Source organism: Colias croceus, chromosome 22 (assembly GCF_905220415.1).
Source record: "Colias croceus chromosome 22, ilColCroc2.1".
NCBI lineage: Eukaryota > Metazoa > Arthropoda > Insecta > Lepidoptera > Pieridae > Colias > Colias croceus.
Window position 1 is genome coordinate 1860768 of NC_059558.1, and position 16941 is coordinate 1877708.

The 16941-nt window shown below is 32.5% G+C and overlaps 1 protein-coding gene across 1 annotated transcript in view; it reads left to right on the top strand.

Moving 5' to 3' along the window:
* Nucleotides 1-454: 454 nt before the first annotated feature.
* LOC123701642 (orexin/Hypocretin receptor type 1-like) overlaps nucleotides 455-16941 on the top strand; it is a 47572-nt gene continuing 31085 nt past the window's right edge. The window contains exon 1 of the mRNA XM_045649127.1: nucleotides 455-1163. Coding sequence (XP_045505083.1) covers nucleotides 483-1163 — 681 coding nt within the window. The 5' untranslated portion in view covers nucleotides 455-482. The remainder of the gene's footprint in view (nucleotides 1164-16941) is intronic.

Here is a 16941-nt window from a genome sequence, read left to right on the forward strand (position 1 = left end):
TTAGAATAGAAAAATAAAAAAACATTTTACGTAAAGTCTTTCATTTTCGTTAACAAAAGTGGGCTGACTTCTGTTAAAATAAGGAAACATTTGTTCAGCAATACACAGTATTTGAGCAACACTTAGCTTCAATCCTTGACTTAGTCAATGTTTGCAATGTTAAGGGTTATCTAAATATCAATTAAAATTTCAAAGTATAAGCTGCCGATATTCTGAAAAGCATCTCTTGATGAACGCTTCACATTAATTTGCGAAAATGCTTTCCACGCATTCAGCTGTGAAACGCGGAGTCTGACAAAATTACCGACAAATGTACCGGATTCTAAAAGCATTCATTACGGAACTTTTATCCATTCAAACTGTAACTTGTCAATTTTTTTCTAAAGCATAATTTATTCCTTCACAGATGGCGAGCAGTGGAACTTACAGAATTTACAAGGTGTTACATATTCTGACGGACAACGAAATGTAATCGACACAAAATGGCGAACACAAAATCATTCTTATACTTCATAGTTATAGTCAATCTAAGCCTCAATGTAAATACTACATCAGTAGATGATAAAGTTTATTATAACGAAACGCTAATCAAAGATCTAGATAGTATTATAAGCGAGAAAATAATTAACACAGTCATTAATGATAGTTTAAAAATACGTAAGTTAGAAGACGAAAATATTAGAAAAAGAGATGTTAATACAACAGACATAGAAAACGCTATAGAAATAGCTGATGCAAATGTTGATACGAATTCTATTGAAGAATATGATTCTACTACAAGTGTATACGAAGATACGACGGTTTACTATGAATCGTACAACTACACGGATGAACCGTGTGTGGGTGACCCTGAATACTGTAATATGACAAGAGAAGAATACTTTCTAATGCTCAATGAATATATATACCCTCAACCGTACGAATGGGTGTTGATAGCGACTCATGCGATTGTGTTTGTGATTGGCTTGATTGGAAACGCATTAGTATGTATAGCAGTATACAGGAACCATTCAATGAGGACAGTGACGAACTATTTCATAGTGAATTTGGCGGTAGCAGATTTCATGGTGATCCTGATCTGCCTGCCTCCAACAGTGCTATGGGATGTGACGGAGACCTGGTTCTTTGGGACGGCAATGTGCAGAATTGTTCTGTACTTCCAGGTAAGAAAGTTTATGCTAATTTGTAGCTTTGTTAATTTGCTGTAGATTAGGATATTATTATAATTTTTTGTCAATATCAACGCAAAGCCTTGAGTGTAAATTTAGAAGACAGGCTTATTACCTTTAAAACACGAAATTCCTTTACTTCTAACAAGGAAATTGTTCAACTTACTACAAAAAAATTACATCCAACTAAACAAAACGGAATGATTCTCAAACAATAAAGTAAGGAAATGACCTAAAACGATAAAGTTCACAGTCCAATATTAACAGTTAGGTAGCAAACAATAAAAAGCACATTACTTCCAAAAGGCACACTTATTTTTAGAATCCCCTTGAACAATAGAAACCAATCAATTAAACATAAGTAGACGATAATTGATATTATTTCTAAATCGATGAAACAACAAACCATTTAACAAATTGCTTTTAAAATAGAGATAGACTCAGTCAAAACAATGGATTTGAACAGCCATTTTAATAGAAGTGTAATAAATATGCGTCATTGAGTTTAATTTAATCTGTTTTTGTGTCTGAATCACCTTGTTTCAGATTTAAAGGGTACTATTTTATCTACGTTTTCTTTTTATTTGGACAATTCAGGCTCAAGCGCAATTATGAACCCAGATGTTTATCCATACTAATATTATAAATGCGTTACTCAATCACAGCTTAACTACTGAACCAATTTGCATGAAATTTTGTATAGAGATATTTTGATACCCGAGAAAGGACATAGGCTACTTTTTACCCCGGTACATAGGATAGGTTTTATCCCGGAAATCCCCCGGGAACGGGAACTATGCGGGTTTTTCTTTGACTGCACGGGTGAAGCCGCGGGTGGAAAGCTAGTCTAAAATACATCATTTGTAACAGGATTCGAGTATCGTGTATATAGTAAGGAAAGATGGATGCCATATTTTTTAAGCCTTTCAATTATCAACACAAACAGATAGAACATTCAACGTTCTAATTTTATTCTGAAGATCAAAATATGTTCGACTTTTTCATAAAGACGCCTACCAAAGTTACTAATGCTGAAAATACTAGGTACAGAACAAAACATTCGCATAATATGTATTATCCCAAATATATTTTCACGTGATTTTCACAGATAAATGCCATTGTTTAGCAATGCAATTAAAACGTTTCGAAGCTGTGAAGCAGATAGAAGTTACGTTTTGTATGTCTCAGTAACGATTTCCGTTCCTCTTCTATAGGAAATTCTAGTTTCTTTTCATTTTAACTGAAACTAAAAGAACATTTTGAAGCGTCACCTTATTATAAAGCTGAAGAATTTGTTTGTTTGAAATCGCTTATCTCAGGAATGGTCCCATTTGAAAAATTATTTCACTGTTAGATAGTCCATTTATTGAGGAAGGCTATAAGGCTATATCATCACGCTAAGACCAACAGGAGCGGAGCAATGCGGGTAAAACCGCGGAGTAAAACTAGTATTGTAAAGTAGCAACTTAAACTAGCCTCTTTATTTTAATGAAACCATCTTATCAAAGATTTTAGTTCCTAATGGACTATTCAAGAGTAAAAAGCTTTTTATTAAGAAACAAGTTTTGTTTTTACAAAATATTTTACAAAATAATATTTCTTTCTTAAATTTTAAAAATGTAGCTGAAAGCTTTTAGTGTTATAATTATCTCATTTTAATACCTAAATATGATTTGTCTCAGCTAATTTGAATTTTAAAAAATAATTTTACAAACTAACAGCATTCCAAGGTTTTAACTACAGACAAAATAATGGGCAATGCTATAAACGCTCTCTATTGGTGAAAACAGAAAAGCTGTAGCTGTTTTTAAGTTTACCACGATTCGCGAATTTATAGACAGACAGGAAGCAGTGTAGGACATTTTTTTATAAAAACTAGATATTAAGAAAATTGATATTGTTCTATCATCTTGCAATAAAATAAATATATCTTGTACTATGGAAAAATAAAACTGAAAAAAACATGATAAAACATATTTATTGTTATTGCCTTCGTGCTTCGAACGGATCGTTGTTAAAACCACCGTTAAACCGAGTTTAATCAACTTTGACATCTGATTGGTTTCTATTTTATGTATGTTGCTGCATTTTCATTTTAATTTAACATTATAATTATTAATCTTTGCAAGAACAAATCAAAGAAATCGTTAAAATGTATGTTCAGTGTTCACGCATAACTTCCGAATGGCTGCGCCAAATTGGAAACTTTTATTCGGTAGTCAGTAGTATAAATGTCATTTGTTGAAATGATTTGAAAATTTAACAGATAATTTTGAACGAGAGTGGATCCGGGGCGACTTACTAGTTTACATAATGTATTTCATCTATATGATGATGTACTAATTATCGCATTACATAGCCATAACTGATTAATTCGAGACATTATGATAATAAGGACAGTCCCTTCTGTACAAGTCCTATGTACACTAATTATAAAATATATTAATTATCATCATTAGCCCATATACGTTCCCACTGCTGGGACACGGGCCTCCTGTAAGGAGAGTACAAGCCATAATCCACCACGCTGGCCAATAGCGGGTGAGCAGATGTCACAATATGTCGTCGAATTATAAATATTATGTACAAGCGGTGTGCCCCGGATTCGCCCGTGGTACATGTTTACGTTTTCTTTCTATAAGAACCATCCTCGTCTAAATAATATAAAAAAAGAATTTACCAAATCGGTTCAGCCGTTTTAAAGTTTTACGCTTACCAACACATTTAGCGATTCATTTTTATTATATTATGTATAGACTTGCGGTCCACCCGGCTTCGCCCGTGGTACATGTTTCGCTTACGAAACATCCTCGTATTTCAAGGAATATTATAAAAAAAGAATTAATGAAATCGGTTCAGCCGTTCTCGAGTTATGCGCTTGCGAACACATTATGCGATTCATTTTTCTATTATAGAAGATAATAATTACTTATTCTTAACTTAGAAGACTTCTTTTTCGTTAATGATAAATATTTTTTCAATCCTTAATTAATCATTTAAAAAGCCAGCCTAGTATTTAAAGTATCTGACACAAATTTCCTCAACACAATGATTGATCAGTTTTATACAACTATTATATAACTTCGCGCCAAGCTATGTTCGACCTTGTTTAGTTTAATGGAAATCAGACAGTTTTGACGCTTGTGTCAGAAGCTATATATAATGCTAACATAGACATGAACTTTGTGTCGAGTCTGTAAATTTTCCGACATTACATTATCATCTATGTTACATTTGCAACTTTACAGTACAATATTATGGCTAGAAACTTCTAACTGTCAAATGTAAGATAGAAAGTTCGACTATCGAAACTTTTGATAATATTTGTTATTATGCTAATAACTAATTTGAGTATTTTAGTTATCTATAGATAGATAAACAAACAGAAAGGTACAAAATGATAAATCCACACAGGTAGGTATCCAAGCTCTTTGAACATACTTAGATATAGAGTACTAGCTTTCCACCCGTGGCGTCGCCCGCGCAGTGAAAGAAAAACCGGCATAGTTCCCGTTCCCGTAGGATTTCCGGGATAAAACCTATTCTATGTCCCGGGGTTAAAATTAGCTTATGTTAAGGCGTGATTGAGTAACAGACAGACAGACAGAGTTACTTACGTATTTTTACATATTAGTATGGATAGACAGACAAGCAAACTATAGATGATCTTGGATAAAAACAGAAAAATAACAGACACATCAGCTGTTCGCTGGATAGTTTTCAATATTTCATTTCGATCGACCACTCACTCTTAAGTTTGTCACAATTAAGATGTATCTGAGAGTTCTCTGTAATCGGGGGGTACTCTGTACTATAAGTAGCTTGAGACAATTCTCAAGCTACAAATACAGAGAACCTTCCTTCAAAGGTATACTCAAAATAACAAGCAAGTCAAGACAACGAAACAGATATAAACCGTAATTTACCGTAAATTGATCATATCTGGTAAATATATCAATAATATTTGTATATCAAATGCAATCTCTCATATTCCGACGCTTTCAAATTGTGTAATATCAATCAACCTTGTTCCGACCAATCTTCCCTAATAAAAATCCATATTTCATAAGCATGAATTTAATTTACCCGTCAGACATATTTATGATGATGATTAAATAACCTACTCATTTAAGATACATGGAGGCAATACGAATTATGTACGCGATAAAATGGTAGGGTCGTGAAACGCGCGCATAAATTATAATTTACCTAGATTCATCAACGGAAAAAGTTGGTGAGAAGATATAAAGTCATTTGTTAGTGCAAATTCGTCGATGAAGATACTTCTGTACATTGCTGCTAACCTAGTACATAATATTATGATGACGTAAGCAGAGCGTCCATACAAAGAGCCTCGCGTAACACCAGGACAGCAGAACATCCAAAAAGATATCCTAATAATGACGTCACAGAAGTTGGCGGGAAAAAATGACGTCAACCGCTAGTGCAAATTATGACGTCACGGAAGATATTTCTGTACATTTATGCTAACCTAGTACATATGATGACGTAAGCAGGGCCTCCATACAAAAATTGTTACAGCCTCAAACTCTACCAGGATAGCAGAACGTCCAAAGAGATGTTCTAAATAGTGACGTCACAGAAGTTGGCGGTAAGATATGACGTCAATTGCTAGTGCAAATTATGACGTCACTGAAGATACTTCTGTACATTTATACTAACCTAGTACATATGATGACGTAAGCAGGGCTTTCATACAAAAATTGTTAGAGTCTCGAACTCTACCAGGATAGCAGAACGTCCAAAGAGATGTTCCAAATAGTGACGTCAAAGTAGTTGGCGGGAAAAAATGACGTCAACCGCTAGTGCAAATTATGACGTCACGGAAGATATTTCTGTACATTTATACTAACCTAGTACATATGATGACGTAAGCAGGGCCTCCATACAAAAATTGTTAGAGCCTCGAATTCTACCAGGATATCAGAACATCCAAAGAGATTTTCAAATAGTGATGTCACAGAAGTTGGCGGGAAAAAATGACGTCACTGGCTAGTATGACGTCATTGAAGATACTTCTTTGCGTTTCTGCTGGCCTAGTTCATACGATGACGTAAGTAGTTCTTCCACTAAAATTTTTATTGCCTCGAATTCTATTAGGGAATAGGGAAGCAGGATATCTAAGGAGATATCTCAATGGTGACGTCACAGAAGTTGGCGAGAACATAATATAACGTCATCTTTATCGCTTTTCATATTTCAATCGTTAAATTATGTATAGGTATTTCTGCTAAACTAGTAGATCTTGAAATAATTATTTATTAATTACTTAGAATGAAGATCAAAAGGTACTTTAAGTACAATCTGAAATTATTATGATAATGTTATTTTGATTGATATAACATCTCGGACCTTTCAAAGTTATTCGTTATTAAATAAACTTAATGTAAAATTATTTTGATATTGTGTCATTAAAAGTATCTGAAATTAACAATGAAGAATAATTAATATTGCAATAAAAAAACCGTTTATTCCAAATTACCTTGGTAGTTTAAGGGTCCCCTAAATTTAAATAAACCTTCGTAAACTTTGATAATCACTGTTTAAACCTAAACTGTTCCCTTATTTGTTTTTTCCGCCTTATGTAAAGTTACTATGAGATTTTAAAGGGAAAAGTGTCTTGTCTCTGTTACAATCATGTTTGGCATTTATATAAAGTGGTATAAAATATTAATAGAGACCAAATTATTTATGCTGTTATGGCCTTGTGGTCGTGGTCCTCGTGTTCGTTTGTTTTCGACTGTTTTTAACACGTCACATTAGCTTCACCTGTATGTTTAGTATGTGTAAGACTCTTTAATACTCGAATAAGACCCACAAAAGAGATTGCTCTGCGCCCATACATTGTTCGCCCTGGAACCAAGAACATCCGAAAATTATATTTTGTGTTGTCGATCATTAGTAAACTCCTAAATGATCTTATTTTTATAGCGGACTAGCTGCAGAATATATATATTCCAAAAAAAGAATCAGATTTTGAGGTTATAATGGAACCATAACAACGAATATTAGATATTAGTTTTTCATAGCTTAGTGATTTTTAAGAAACTGAAAAGCAATATATCATAATATATTTAGCTATTTTAAGCACCTCCCTAGATAATTGGGTAGGTACCTATGCAGTTTTTTTTTCTAAAGCCAATAAAATAAAATAGATTTTTATAAATCGATCTTTTAGACCACGATTTTTTGTAAGTCGATACATTGGTTTACGATTTGAATCGATTTAAAATCGATTTAAATTATACTTTATGGAAATTAAAAATTCAATCGGACGATTACAAATTCAGTGCCGTCTTTACCGTAGGGGCACAGGGGGCCAGTGCCCAGGGCCCCCCATCGTCAGGGGGCCCCCCTGGAGGAGATGTAGGACTGACAATTTTTCTCACATAAATCTCAAAATATTTTATTAAAAAGCAATACAGCTTTTTAATGCCAGAACGTCAGATCATTTTCAGATTTATTCGAATCAAAACATCTATGTTATTACAAGGTTATTACATGGTATAATTCGAGTGATTCGAACACCATTATAATTAACTTATCAGACATTTACTCGAATTATTTATTTACTTATTAACGTAATATAATATATTTTTACTTGAATCATTTTGAGATTTATGAAAATTACTAACAAGTCTAAGTTTACAGAATAGCATACAAGGGCGTTGTGACAAAACTTTAATCTCTGGGCCTCTAGACAAGTGGCAGAAACGCTAGTGAATAGAATCCACTATTGATACTAATTGATATAAGCTTATGACGTTTTGCTAATGTTTCGGTCACACTACCAAGGACGACGACGACCACGACCAAAATTCCCATCCAGCCGAAATTTGGTGAAATTATTAAAAACACAATCTATACTTAATATAATAAAGCTGAAGAGTTTGTTTTTTTGTTTGAACGCGCTAATCTCGGGAACTACTGGTCCGATTTGAAAAATTATTTCGGTGCTAAATAGCCTACTTCTTTGGCAAGATTATAAGATACCAAAATCGTTGAATTACTCCATGACGTTACGGTATTGTTATGATGCAACCTTGAAATTTTACTCTCAACGCGCCTAAAGAAGTTTCACTTCAAAAATATATTAAAATTTCCCGACCTTCTGTTACTACGAAAAAATTAACTCTATTTAATTATTAATTACTAAAAGTCAACAGATATTATAGGTTTTTCGTGATTTTTACCGAAACGGTAAGTTTTATCATATAACCACTTTTACCCAAATTGTAGATCATAAAATTATCTACTTATACAAAAGAATCAATACATTATTTTCCTAAGATGTAGCTTCCTACCATTTTCTAAGATATAACGATTTATAAACTCATTCCATCCTTATAATATGCACACGTTTCTTAAATCACTTCACACCTAAATGATTTTATGATAAAACTTATCGTTTTAGTATAAATCGCGAAATCACCTATTTTTTTATTTATTTATAACCTGGAATATGTTTTTTAATTCACGTACCGGAATGACAGTTAATTTTGAATTTTATTTTTAGTAATCCTTATTCCTTTGAACAATTTTACTAATTTTCTGCTGGATATGAAATTTTGTAGTTTTAAAGGTCCTAGAATTTAGTGAACTCTGTTCACACCGGACCATTTCTATACGAATAGATGACAAGCGTTTTGACTTTTGCCATTTGCCTAGGCTTTGAATAAATTATGTTAATAACGCACGCAATAATTTTGATCAATATGAAACGGCTACGAAAGAAAAAATCCAGATGCAAATTAAAAAGATAAATTTGAAAAAGAGAAAGGTATAAATTTATAAAGAACCGAACCGACTCGAACCCGCATCCTTCGCGCCATTCCGGGGCGGATGCTTGACCAACTCAGCCACTCGTGACCCGCCGGAGCAATCGAATTTATTCTATTCCTTCAGTTTTATGTGTCTTAAGGGACACACCGCACGCCATCTATTGAGATGATTTAACAACCATCTCAACCAATATGAAGCACTTTTCAGTGAATACAATATTGTAACGATGGAACACGACCTTTTTTGTTGAATTTATATTTTATTTATAAAGCATTTGAGTGCCATAAAACCTAAAATATAAATTCAAAGAGAAAGGTAATTTGAAAAAGTAATTCTTAAAATATTTCTTAATTAAATTTAATTAAAGTCAACTTTGGAGCGCCATTACAGCAGCAGCGTTTCAAATGAATTATATAAAAAAAAAATAAGGAAAAAAGTTTCCTCAAAAGACCATATTATAATACAACATTGGTCAGAAGTAACTTTTTTGTAAAATGTATAAAAAAATGGAGCAAAAATTTTACATAGAAATTTTCTTTAAGTTTTCTTATTACTTCTTTAAGTTACAATTTAGGGCAAAAACATATATAATTGTGGGAAAAAATTTGCGTACCTAGTTTGATTTCTTTATATTTCAAAGGGCCCCCAATTCTTGTGTGCCCAAGGGCCCCGGCATAGTCTAAGACGGCCCTGATTACAATCAATCGTCCATCCCTATTCTTTATCGACACGACATGACGTTTGGTGAAGATGGCGGCCATTAATGTTATTAATCGCGTAAAATACTTTTTATTGTTCATTTTGGCATACAGCTAGTCCGTGTTACAAATGTATTTGCAACTAATATAATAAAATAGACAGTTAATTATCGTGTATTCCAATCCATTTTGTTGCATAGGGCCATTCCGGACATTGTCCTTTAACAGACTTTTGTTATTATCTGATTCTAGGTTAGAAATTTTGTTCTATTTACTTACATCCAATACAAGCAGTATTAGCTTCCCGAGTATAGGTTATAAGATCAATATTCGAATGTTTTGTTCTAAAATCTAGATATAGTTGTTGACAAAGTAAGTTCACCTTCACGTTAGTTCATAATTAACCACTATCTTGAACAACGATCTTGAATGTATCGATGCGTCACACTCAGCTTTCGTACATTTCGTCATTATAATTATAATAATATGGTTACCTTTCTTGTAAAAGTTGATATTTATTGTCACTTTCTAAAAATCTATACTGTGTCTATACTAAGTTATTCTTTATTCCTGTAACCGGAGACTTTTATATGAACTTCCTATATAAAAATTCCAACAACAGTTCTATTATACAATATTTAGTAATACAGATGAAAATGTATTTTTTTTCGTTTGTTTGTGTTGGATAAGCTTATATCTATTGAACCGTTTATAAATTCACATTGTATACATTATCCTTTTTACATACAAGGAAGTCACATTGGAGGAAAATCTCTGGTAAAGACCAATTTCCGCTCCATACAATATGCATTATAAACGACTTCTAAGATAATCCATAATTCCTTTCGTTAATATTATTTTATTAATTTCATCGTTCAATAGTTAAGAGCGCTTATTCAATTTAACGCAAGTCAAAATCTCCGCGATCTATTACGATAGATCGCGGCTTGCGCTATCCTTTTACTATGAACAGCATAGGTCCACAGGAGAGCGCCGAGCAACATGTCCTCTCTCTGGGAAGGCTCGCTGCCGACTGATTTTAATCGGGTCGCGCGCAGTGTTTTATAGTACTTTAAAAAAAATTGTAGAAAAATAATAGAGGTACCTTAGTTGATTTTTTAAATTTTATCTTATAAGTAATACGTTCTTTTATTGCAATATGTATAAATTATATTCAACTAAGTCAAATATCTTGGTGAAAATAATCATTTTGTCGAGTATAATTTCTAAAAAAATTCACATTGTTCGGATTTTAATTTCGTAAGTTAGGAGTCCAAATTAAAAAAAAATCTTTTAACTAACTATTTTAATAAGGATTTTTGCAGTTAGTTAAAAAAAATGTGTGTTAGATCTGTCAGCAATTTCAGATATTTTTAGCTTCGAAATTGACACTAAAAGTGAAATCAAGTAATCATCGGCTCAGTTATCTTGATGGTATTCACAAATACTGTATTAATTGAAAAAAACTCTTAACTAACTATATAGACAATAAAATTCCCTAAAATTATTAGTAATTCATATGTTTGTAAGATAAGTGGTTGATGGACAATCTGGTTTGAAAAATCACATATTTGAGCCAAACAGCGCACGGACCGCGTACACGGCCTTAAATTGAACAATTCATTGGTCGGTAATCAGTATGTATTTTTATTCAGTTGTCGGTATTAAATTACGTATTATGATGCATAGCTCTTTTGAAGGAAGTCTAGTTGAAATAATAATATAACTCTAATTTTGTTAACTGAGAAAAATATGTTAAAGAATCAAGCATGCAATTTTGACTCTAATTCAATCGATTTTCAACCCCTTTGCAAGGTACTATAGTATAAATTTGTCTGTACATTTAAATCCCTTGAAATATTGGCGGGAAATACTTTTCGTTACTGCCTTGACAGCTTTTAGAAGCAGCTTAGCTCCCAGACACAAGATTACAAAGTCAATTCGAGTAAGCTATTGATCTTCAAAGTGGTATATATTTTATTGGTTGTTGTAGTTTTTTGCTTTATCTTAAAGAACGATTTATATATTACTAGCTTTCCGCCCGCGGCTTCGCCCGCATTTTCAAAGAAAAACCCGCATAGTTCCCGTTCCCGTGGGATTTTCGGGATAAAACCTATCCTATGTGATAATCCAAGTTACCCCTCTATATGTGTGCTAAATTTCATTGTAATCGGTTCAGTAGTATTTGCTTAAAAGAGTAACAAAGCCACACACACATCCTCACAAATTTTCGCATTTGTAATATTATAGTGGGATAATCAAATACTTATCAACACAAATCAAATACAAAATTCTTGCCGGTTCTTCTCCATACTGCTTTCCAAATCGGTGGTTCTTAGGTTAATGTTAAAACTGTTATGACGATTCATATGCTTCCAGAAGAAGTCTAATTGAATAAATAAATGTTTGAGTTTGAAATAAAATATTTCAACGTTTTAGTTATCGACTTAAAGTGTATTTTAACAAAAAGATAATATTATAACCTATGATATATAAAAGAGCTAGATACGTTACCCGCTCTCTATTTTGACAAGAAAAAACTCAGGTAAGTGCCCGAGTTTCACTTAGTCACGCACCATTCAGCGTCGTGGCTGGACGTTCTTTTTGTATTTTAATCGGCAGTTGTTATAACGAAGTACATGAGTGAGACATGTATTATGTCTCGTGCGTGAGAGTGAAAGAGAGAACAACTGTATTGGTGATAATGCGTTAGTAAGTAGGTATGTATTAATTACGCTGTTTTTTAGTGCAATGACTTTGGCGTATGCCGCGTCTACTAGTATAATAGGTCATTGATTATAATCAAAACTTTTGCAAATCTGGACTCTATGAATGTTTGTAAAAGATATGAAGAGCTTCTTTAGTTAGAAAGACTTTACAAGGGATTAAAAGCTTATGATATTTTGTACCTGTATTTTGGACATTTAAGTATTATACAACAGATGAACAACAATAAACTCATAATTTTGTAGACAAACGAGATAATCAAATAATAGGTTTATTTGATTTGATGGGATGGGATATGTTTGTTTGATAATTTTTGACACGCTCTTATGTCTATACTAGCGGTCCGCCCCAGCTTCGCCCGTAGTACATATTTCGCAATAAAAAGTAGCCTTTCTCAGGTATCAAAATATCACCATACCAAATTTCATGCAAATTGGTTCAGTAGTTTAGGTGTGATTGAGTAACAGACAGACAGACAGTTACTTTCGCATTTATAATATTAGTATGGATTCAGTTAGTAAATGTGTTAAAGTACGTATAGTATTTATCTAGAATATACTTATTTCTTACTTTTTCAATCAAGAAAAGAAGTTGATTTTGTTCATTTTAAGCTCTCGCTCAAAATCTTTTTTCAATTAGCAATCGGCCTTATTTCTCGTTAGAAATAAGCTAATTGAAAAGAGATCCATACGAAAATCGTACTTTGAAACATTTTTCAAAGTACGATTTTTATATGGATAGGGAGAACAGCAAATATAGAAATAACATATAGGATAAAATAAAACAATTTAAAGTTTTTTCAATCTGAACAACTTTACAAATCAGGAATTTGTAAAGTCTTGGAAAAAGGAAGAGCGTCTTACGCATTTCTATCGTTTTTAAAACGAGTCTCTTTTGGAAATTATTTGCGAATTCTCTAAACATCGTCAAAGTAATGTTCCCGAAGGTTTAGTGATAAATATTAGGTAAACTTTGGGTCTTCTGAAGTACACGGAGCTCGTATTTTGTTTCCAACAGCGCCCGAACCTGGCTAATATAGAGTTTAAGAACTTTTTGAAACTAGTTGGTTCTCTCCAGGTAATAATGTTAGAAAGGAAACTTAAAAAGGATGTTCTTGACAGTTTCATATAGTTTGGAAGTAAATTGACCTGCAGTGATCGCGTATAATTTCCTCTTATTGTTATGGTTGACTGGTAGGTAAGGCTGCTCTTTGCTGTTTTGTTAAGTTTTGTGTAAAAGTTTTATTAAAAATTGAATAAGGAGTTTTCATTCATTCAATGTAGCGACGAAAATCGTATAATTCTGGAAAATGTTTTGGCAATATCAATTTTATCCTTCGTCTAATTCTGCGGACAAGGCCGTGAATGTATGTCACTCGAGTACCACAAAACTGGTATGTGCAATGGCATCACGCATCGTAGCTTATAAATTACCAGCTTTGGCCGTGACTTCACCTACTTCGTCGAAAACTTAACAAATTATAAACTTAAGCCTTTATCGATAACCTCTATCCATTTTAAAAACCCTATTAAAATCCGTTGCGTAGTTTTAAAGATATACGAGCCTACGAAGGGACAGACAACAGGAAGCGACTATTTTATACTATGTAGTGATGAATTAAGGATTACTATAAGTGTAGGATGAACTGGTTTAAATTTTAACTAATAAATATTATGATAAATAGTTTAAGTATAATATTATATGTCTAGTATACCTACTAGTGTTATAGAAACGACTGACATTGCTGATTCCTAAAAGATGATCGCATAAAACATAATATTTTTATCCATGTACCACACGAGAAGCTAATTTTACATTTCCAATTTCCTGACTCGAGAACATTAATCGGATATTCGCGCAAAATCAAACACAAGAATAATAAGTTTTTTCTTCACATGTAAATATTAAACTTTTCTATTTACAATTAATTAGGCGAAAATCAAGCCAAAACTTTACAATGGTATATTGTTTATACTGCCTCTTAAATGTTAACGCTTACAAAGTATGAAAACCGTTAAGGAATACCTCAATCGCTGTAATTAATTTGGGGACTGGTAATTAAATTTCGACTCAATTACTCGGTGATAAAGGTCAATTTCGATTGGTTTCAGTGTGAGTACAGTCGCGTTAATTTGTTTGTATCTGCATCGTGTTTATCGACGGACCTTGACACTTTCTGGCTATTTTGTAAACGAATTTGTGATTTAGTTTTTTTTTTGTGTTGTTTGTGGGCATTTTATAATTTTTCACTAGAAAATACGAAGCTATTTCGGTTGCGGTATGTGCAATGTGCATAGTGCATTGGGGAAATTTCAGATGTAGAATATTGGAAAAGTGTGAATACCACTTCAGAAGATCGTTTTATTGTAAGCATCGTGAATATATTGTATTAAAATAAATGTAAAAAATTATTGTTTGTCTGTGGTAACAAATTAATATTGTCTCTGTGAAAACTAACGCCACCTGTGTACTTTCCTTATACTGAATTAAAGATGTCTGTCAGCAACCATACCTGTGTTTTATTAATAAACAGGTTTTATAATAACAGCGTTATTTTTTTATAAATCACTGGTTTCGAATATAATTTCTTATTATTGTATCAACCGACTACCCCGTCGCTCGGGATGACCCCAATAAACGATTAAAATATTTTTTATTTTTATAGTATATCTTTTGTAACATTCTCATAATATAAGACCAGAAGAGTAATAATACGAGATTCGGGTCTTACAAAATTCTTTCAATATTGCAAATACCGTACGTAGATAGTTACGTACAAATTCTATCGAAAATGACTCACAAAAGAAATAGTTGGTTGATTTTTCCGTGTTATATCTTAGAAGCGAAGTTATTTTTAATTGCGCATCACTGTAGAATTATTATTATGTTTAGATAATATTTTAAGGAATGTCACGTTTGAAAAAATATTCATATAACCTACATTTTTAGTTAATACTTAATACATTATTTTGTATCCCACTTTATATTGATGATATCCATCTCCAAGAAATCGCACCCGTAGTGTAGATATTGTATCTTACTGAAATCCATCAGGTAACACTTTCTCATATTATATTGAAAATAACCATTTTATTGACCTCTATACTTGACCCTCTATACTAATATTATACGAACAATACTTTTTCATTTTAAACATTTGGTAGTTAATTTATCTCTTTGGTACGAAATCAGATTTTTACTGTATTCTCTTTGCGAAAGTACTTACCTACTTATTAAAGACTAAATATACAGATTTTCGCTTGTAACATTGGTTACAGATTTGTCTCTTTCTGACATTTTTAATTACACTTTTTAAATCGGCTACTCACCTACCTGCAGCTGTCTTTATCATCCCTGTACTCACAGAAATAACTCCGCTCTTACATTGAATATGTAATCAATTTAAATTGGATCACGATAATAAATATATATCTTTAATAACACTTCTCTAGCCAACTGTAGATATTAATTAACTGCATCCAGGATTTTATTTCAAGCTCGTCTGCTCTATAATATTTTGAGAAGATGAATGGACGCTAATAAAGCCAGTCATGCTAAATTGTAATTAAGATTGTATTATATTCATTGTGTTCTTGATTGTACAGTTATTCAGGATTGCCTTTTCCACCGCTTATAGAGTACTAGCGGTCCGCCCCGGCTTCGCCCGTGGTACATATTTCGCAATAAAAGGTAGCCTATGTCCTTTCTCGGGTATCAAAATATCTCCATACCAAATTTCATGCAAATTGGTTCAGTAGTTTAGGCGTGATTGAGTAACAGACAGACAGACAGACAGAGTTACTTTCGCATTTATAATATTAATATGGATTAAAAATACTTTTTTATATGGATAATCTATAAACGCTTTAACGTAAATCATTGCTGCAGTACTTAATAGCTCTAAAAACGATATTAACACCCCTCGATATATCTTTTACTAGAACCGATACAAATCATACTCCGCGAATAAAAAAAAACTTAAATATAATTTACTTAAAAAAAATACCTTCATATCAATACTATGTTCATTTATTACTCACAATAATATTATTTTTAACTCAATTCATTCACGCTTTCATAGTGATTGTGAAAAAACATTGAAGACATCAACTTTTTTTATTATTACCAGAAAATATAATACATGTTATAATAAATACTATACTATTAATAATAACTAATAAATAATTGTAGCATTTTAATCCGCATCTACAACCGTAGCAGATACAATGCGGCGTAGCAAATACCGTAGCGTGCACGTAGTACTACAGATAAATCGTAGCGAATGCGTAGGCGACATTCTCTTTGGTAAATGCCAAATGGTGATTGTAATAGACCTTGTTATAGGTTTGGATCTTCTCTGTATTGGATCTGATTGATCATTTAATAGCATTATTGGACTACAAAGTGGTCTGATTTAACGTTGTATTGTATGCAAAACCGCACCTTGCGGTCCAAGTTACATAATATATCTATCAATTGGTAATAAGATAGAAACGATTCGTTGAACACCTAAATGTAAATAATATATTTGATTGACGGTAGCT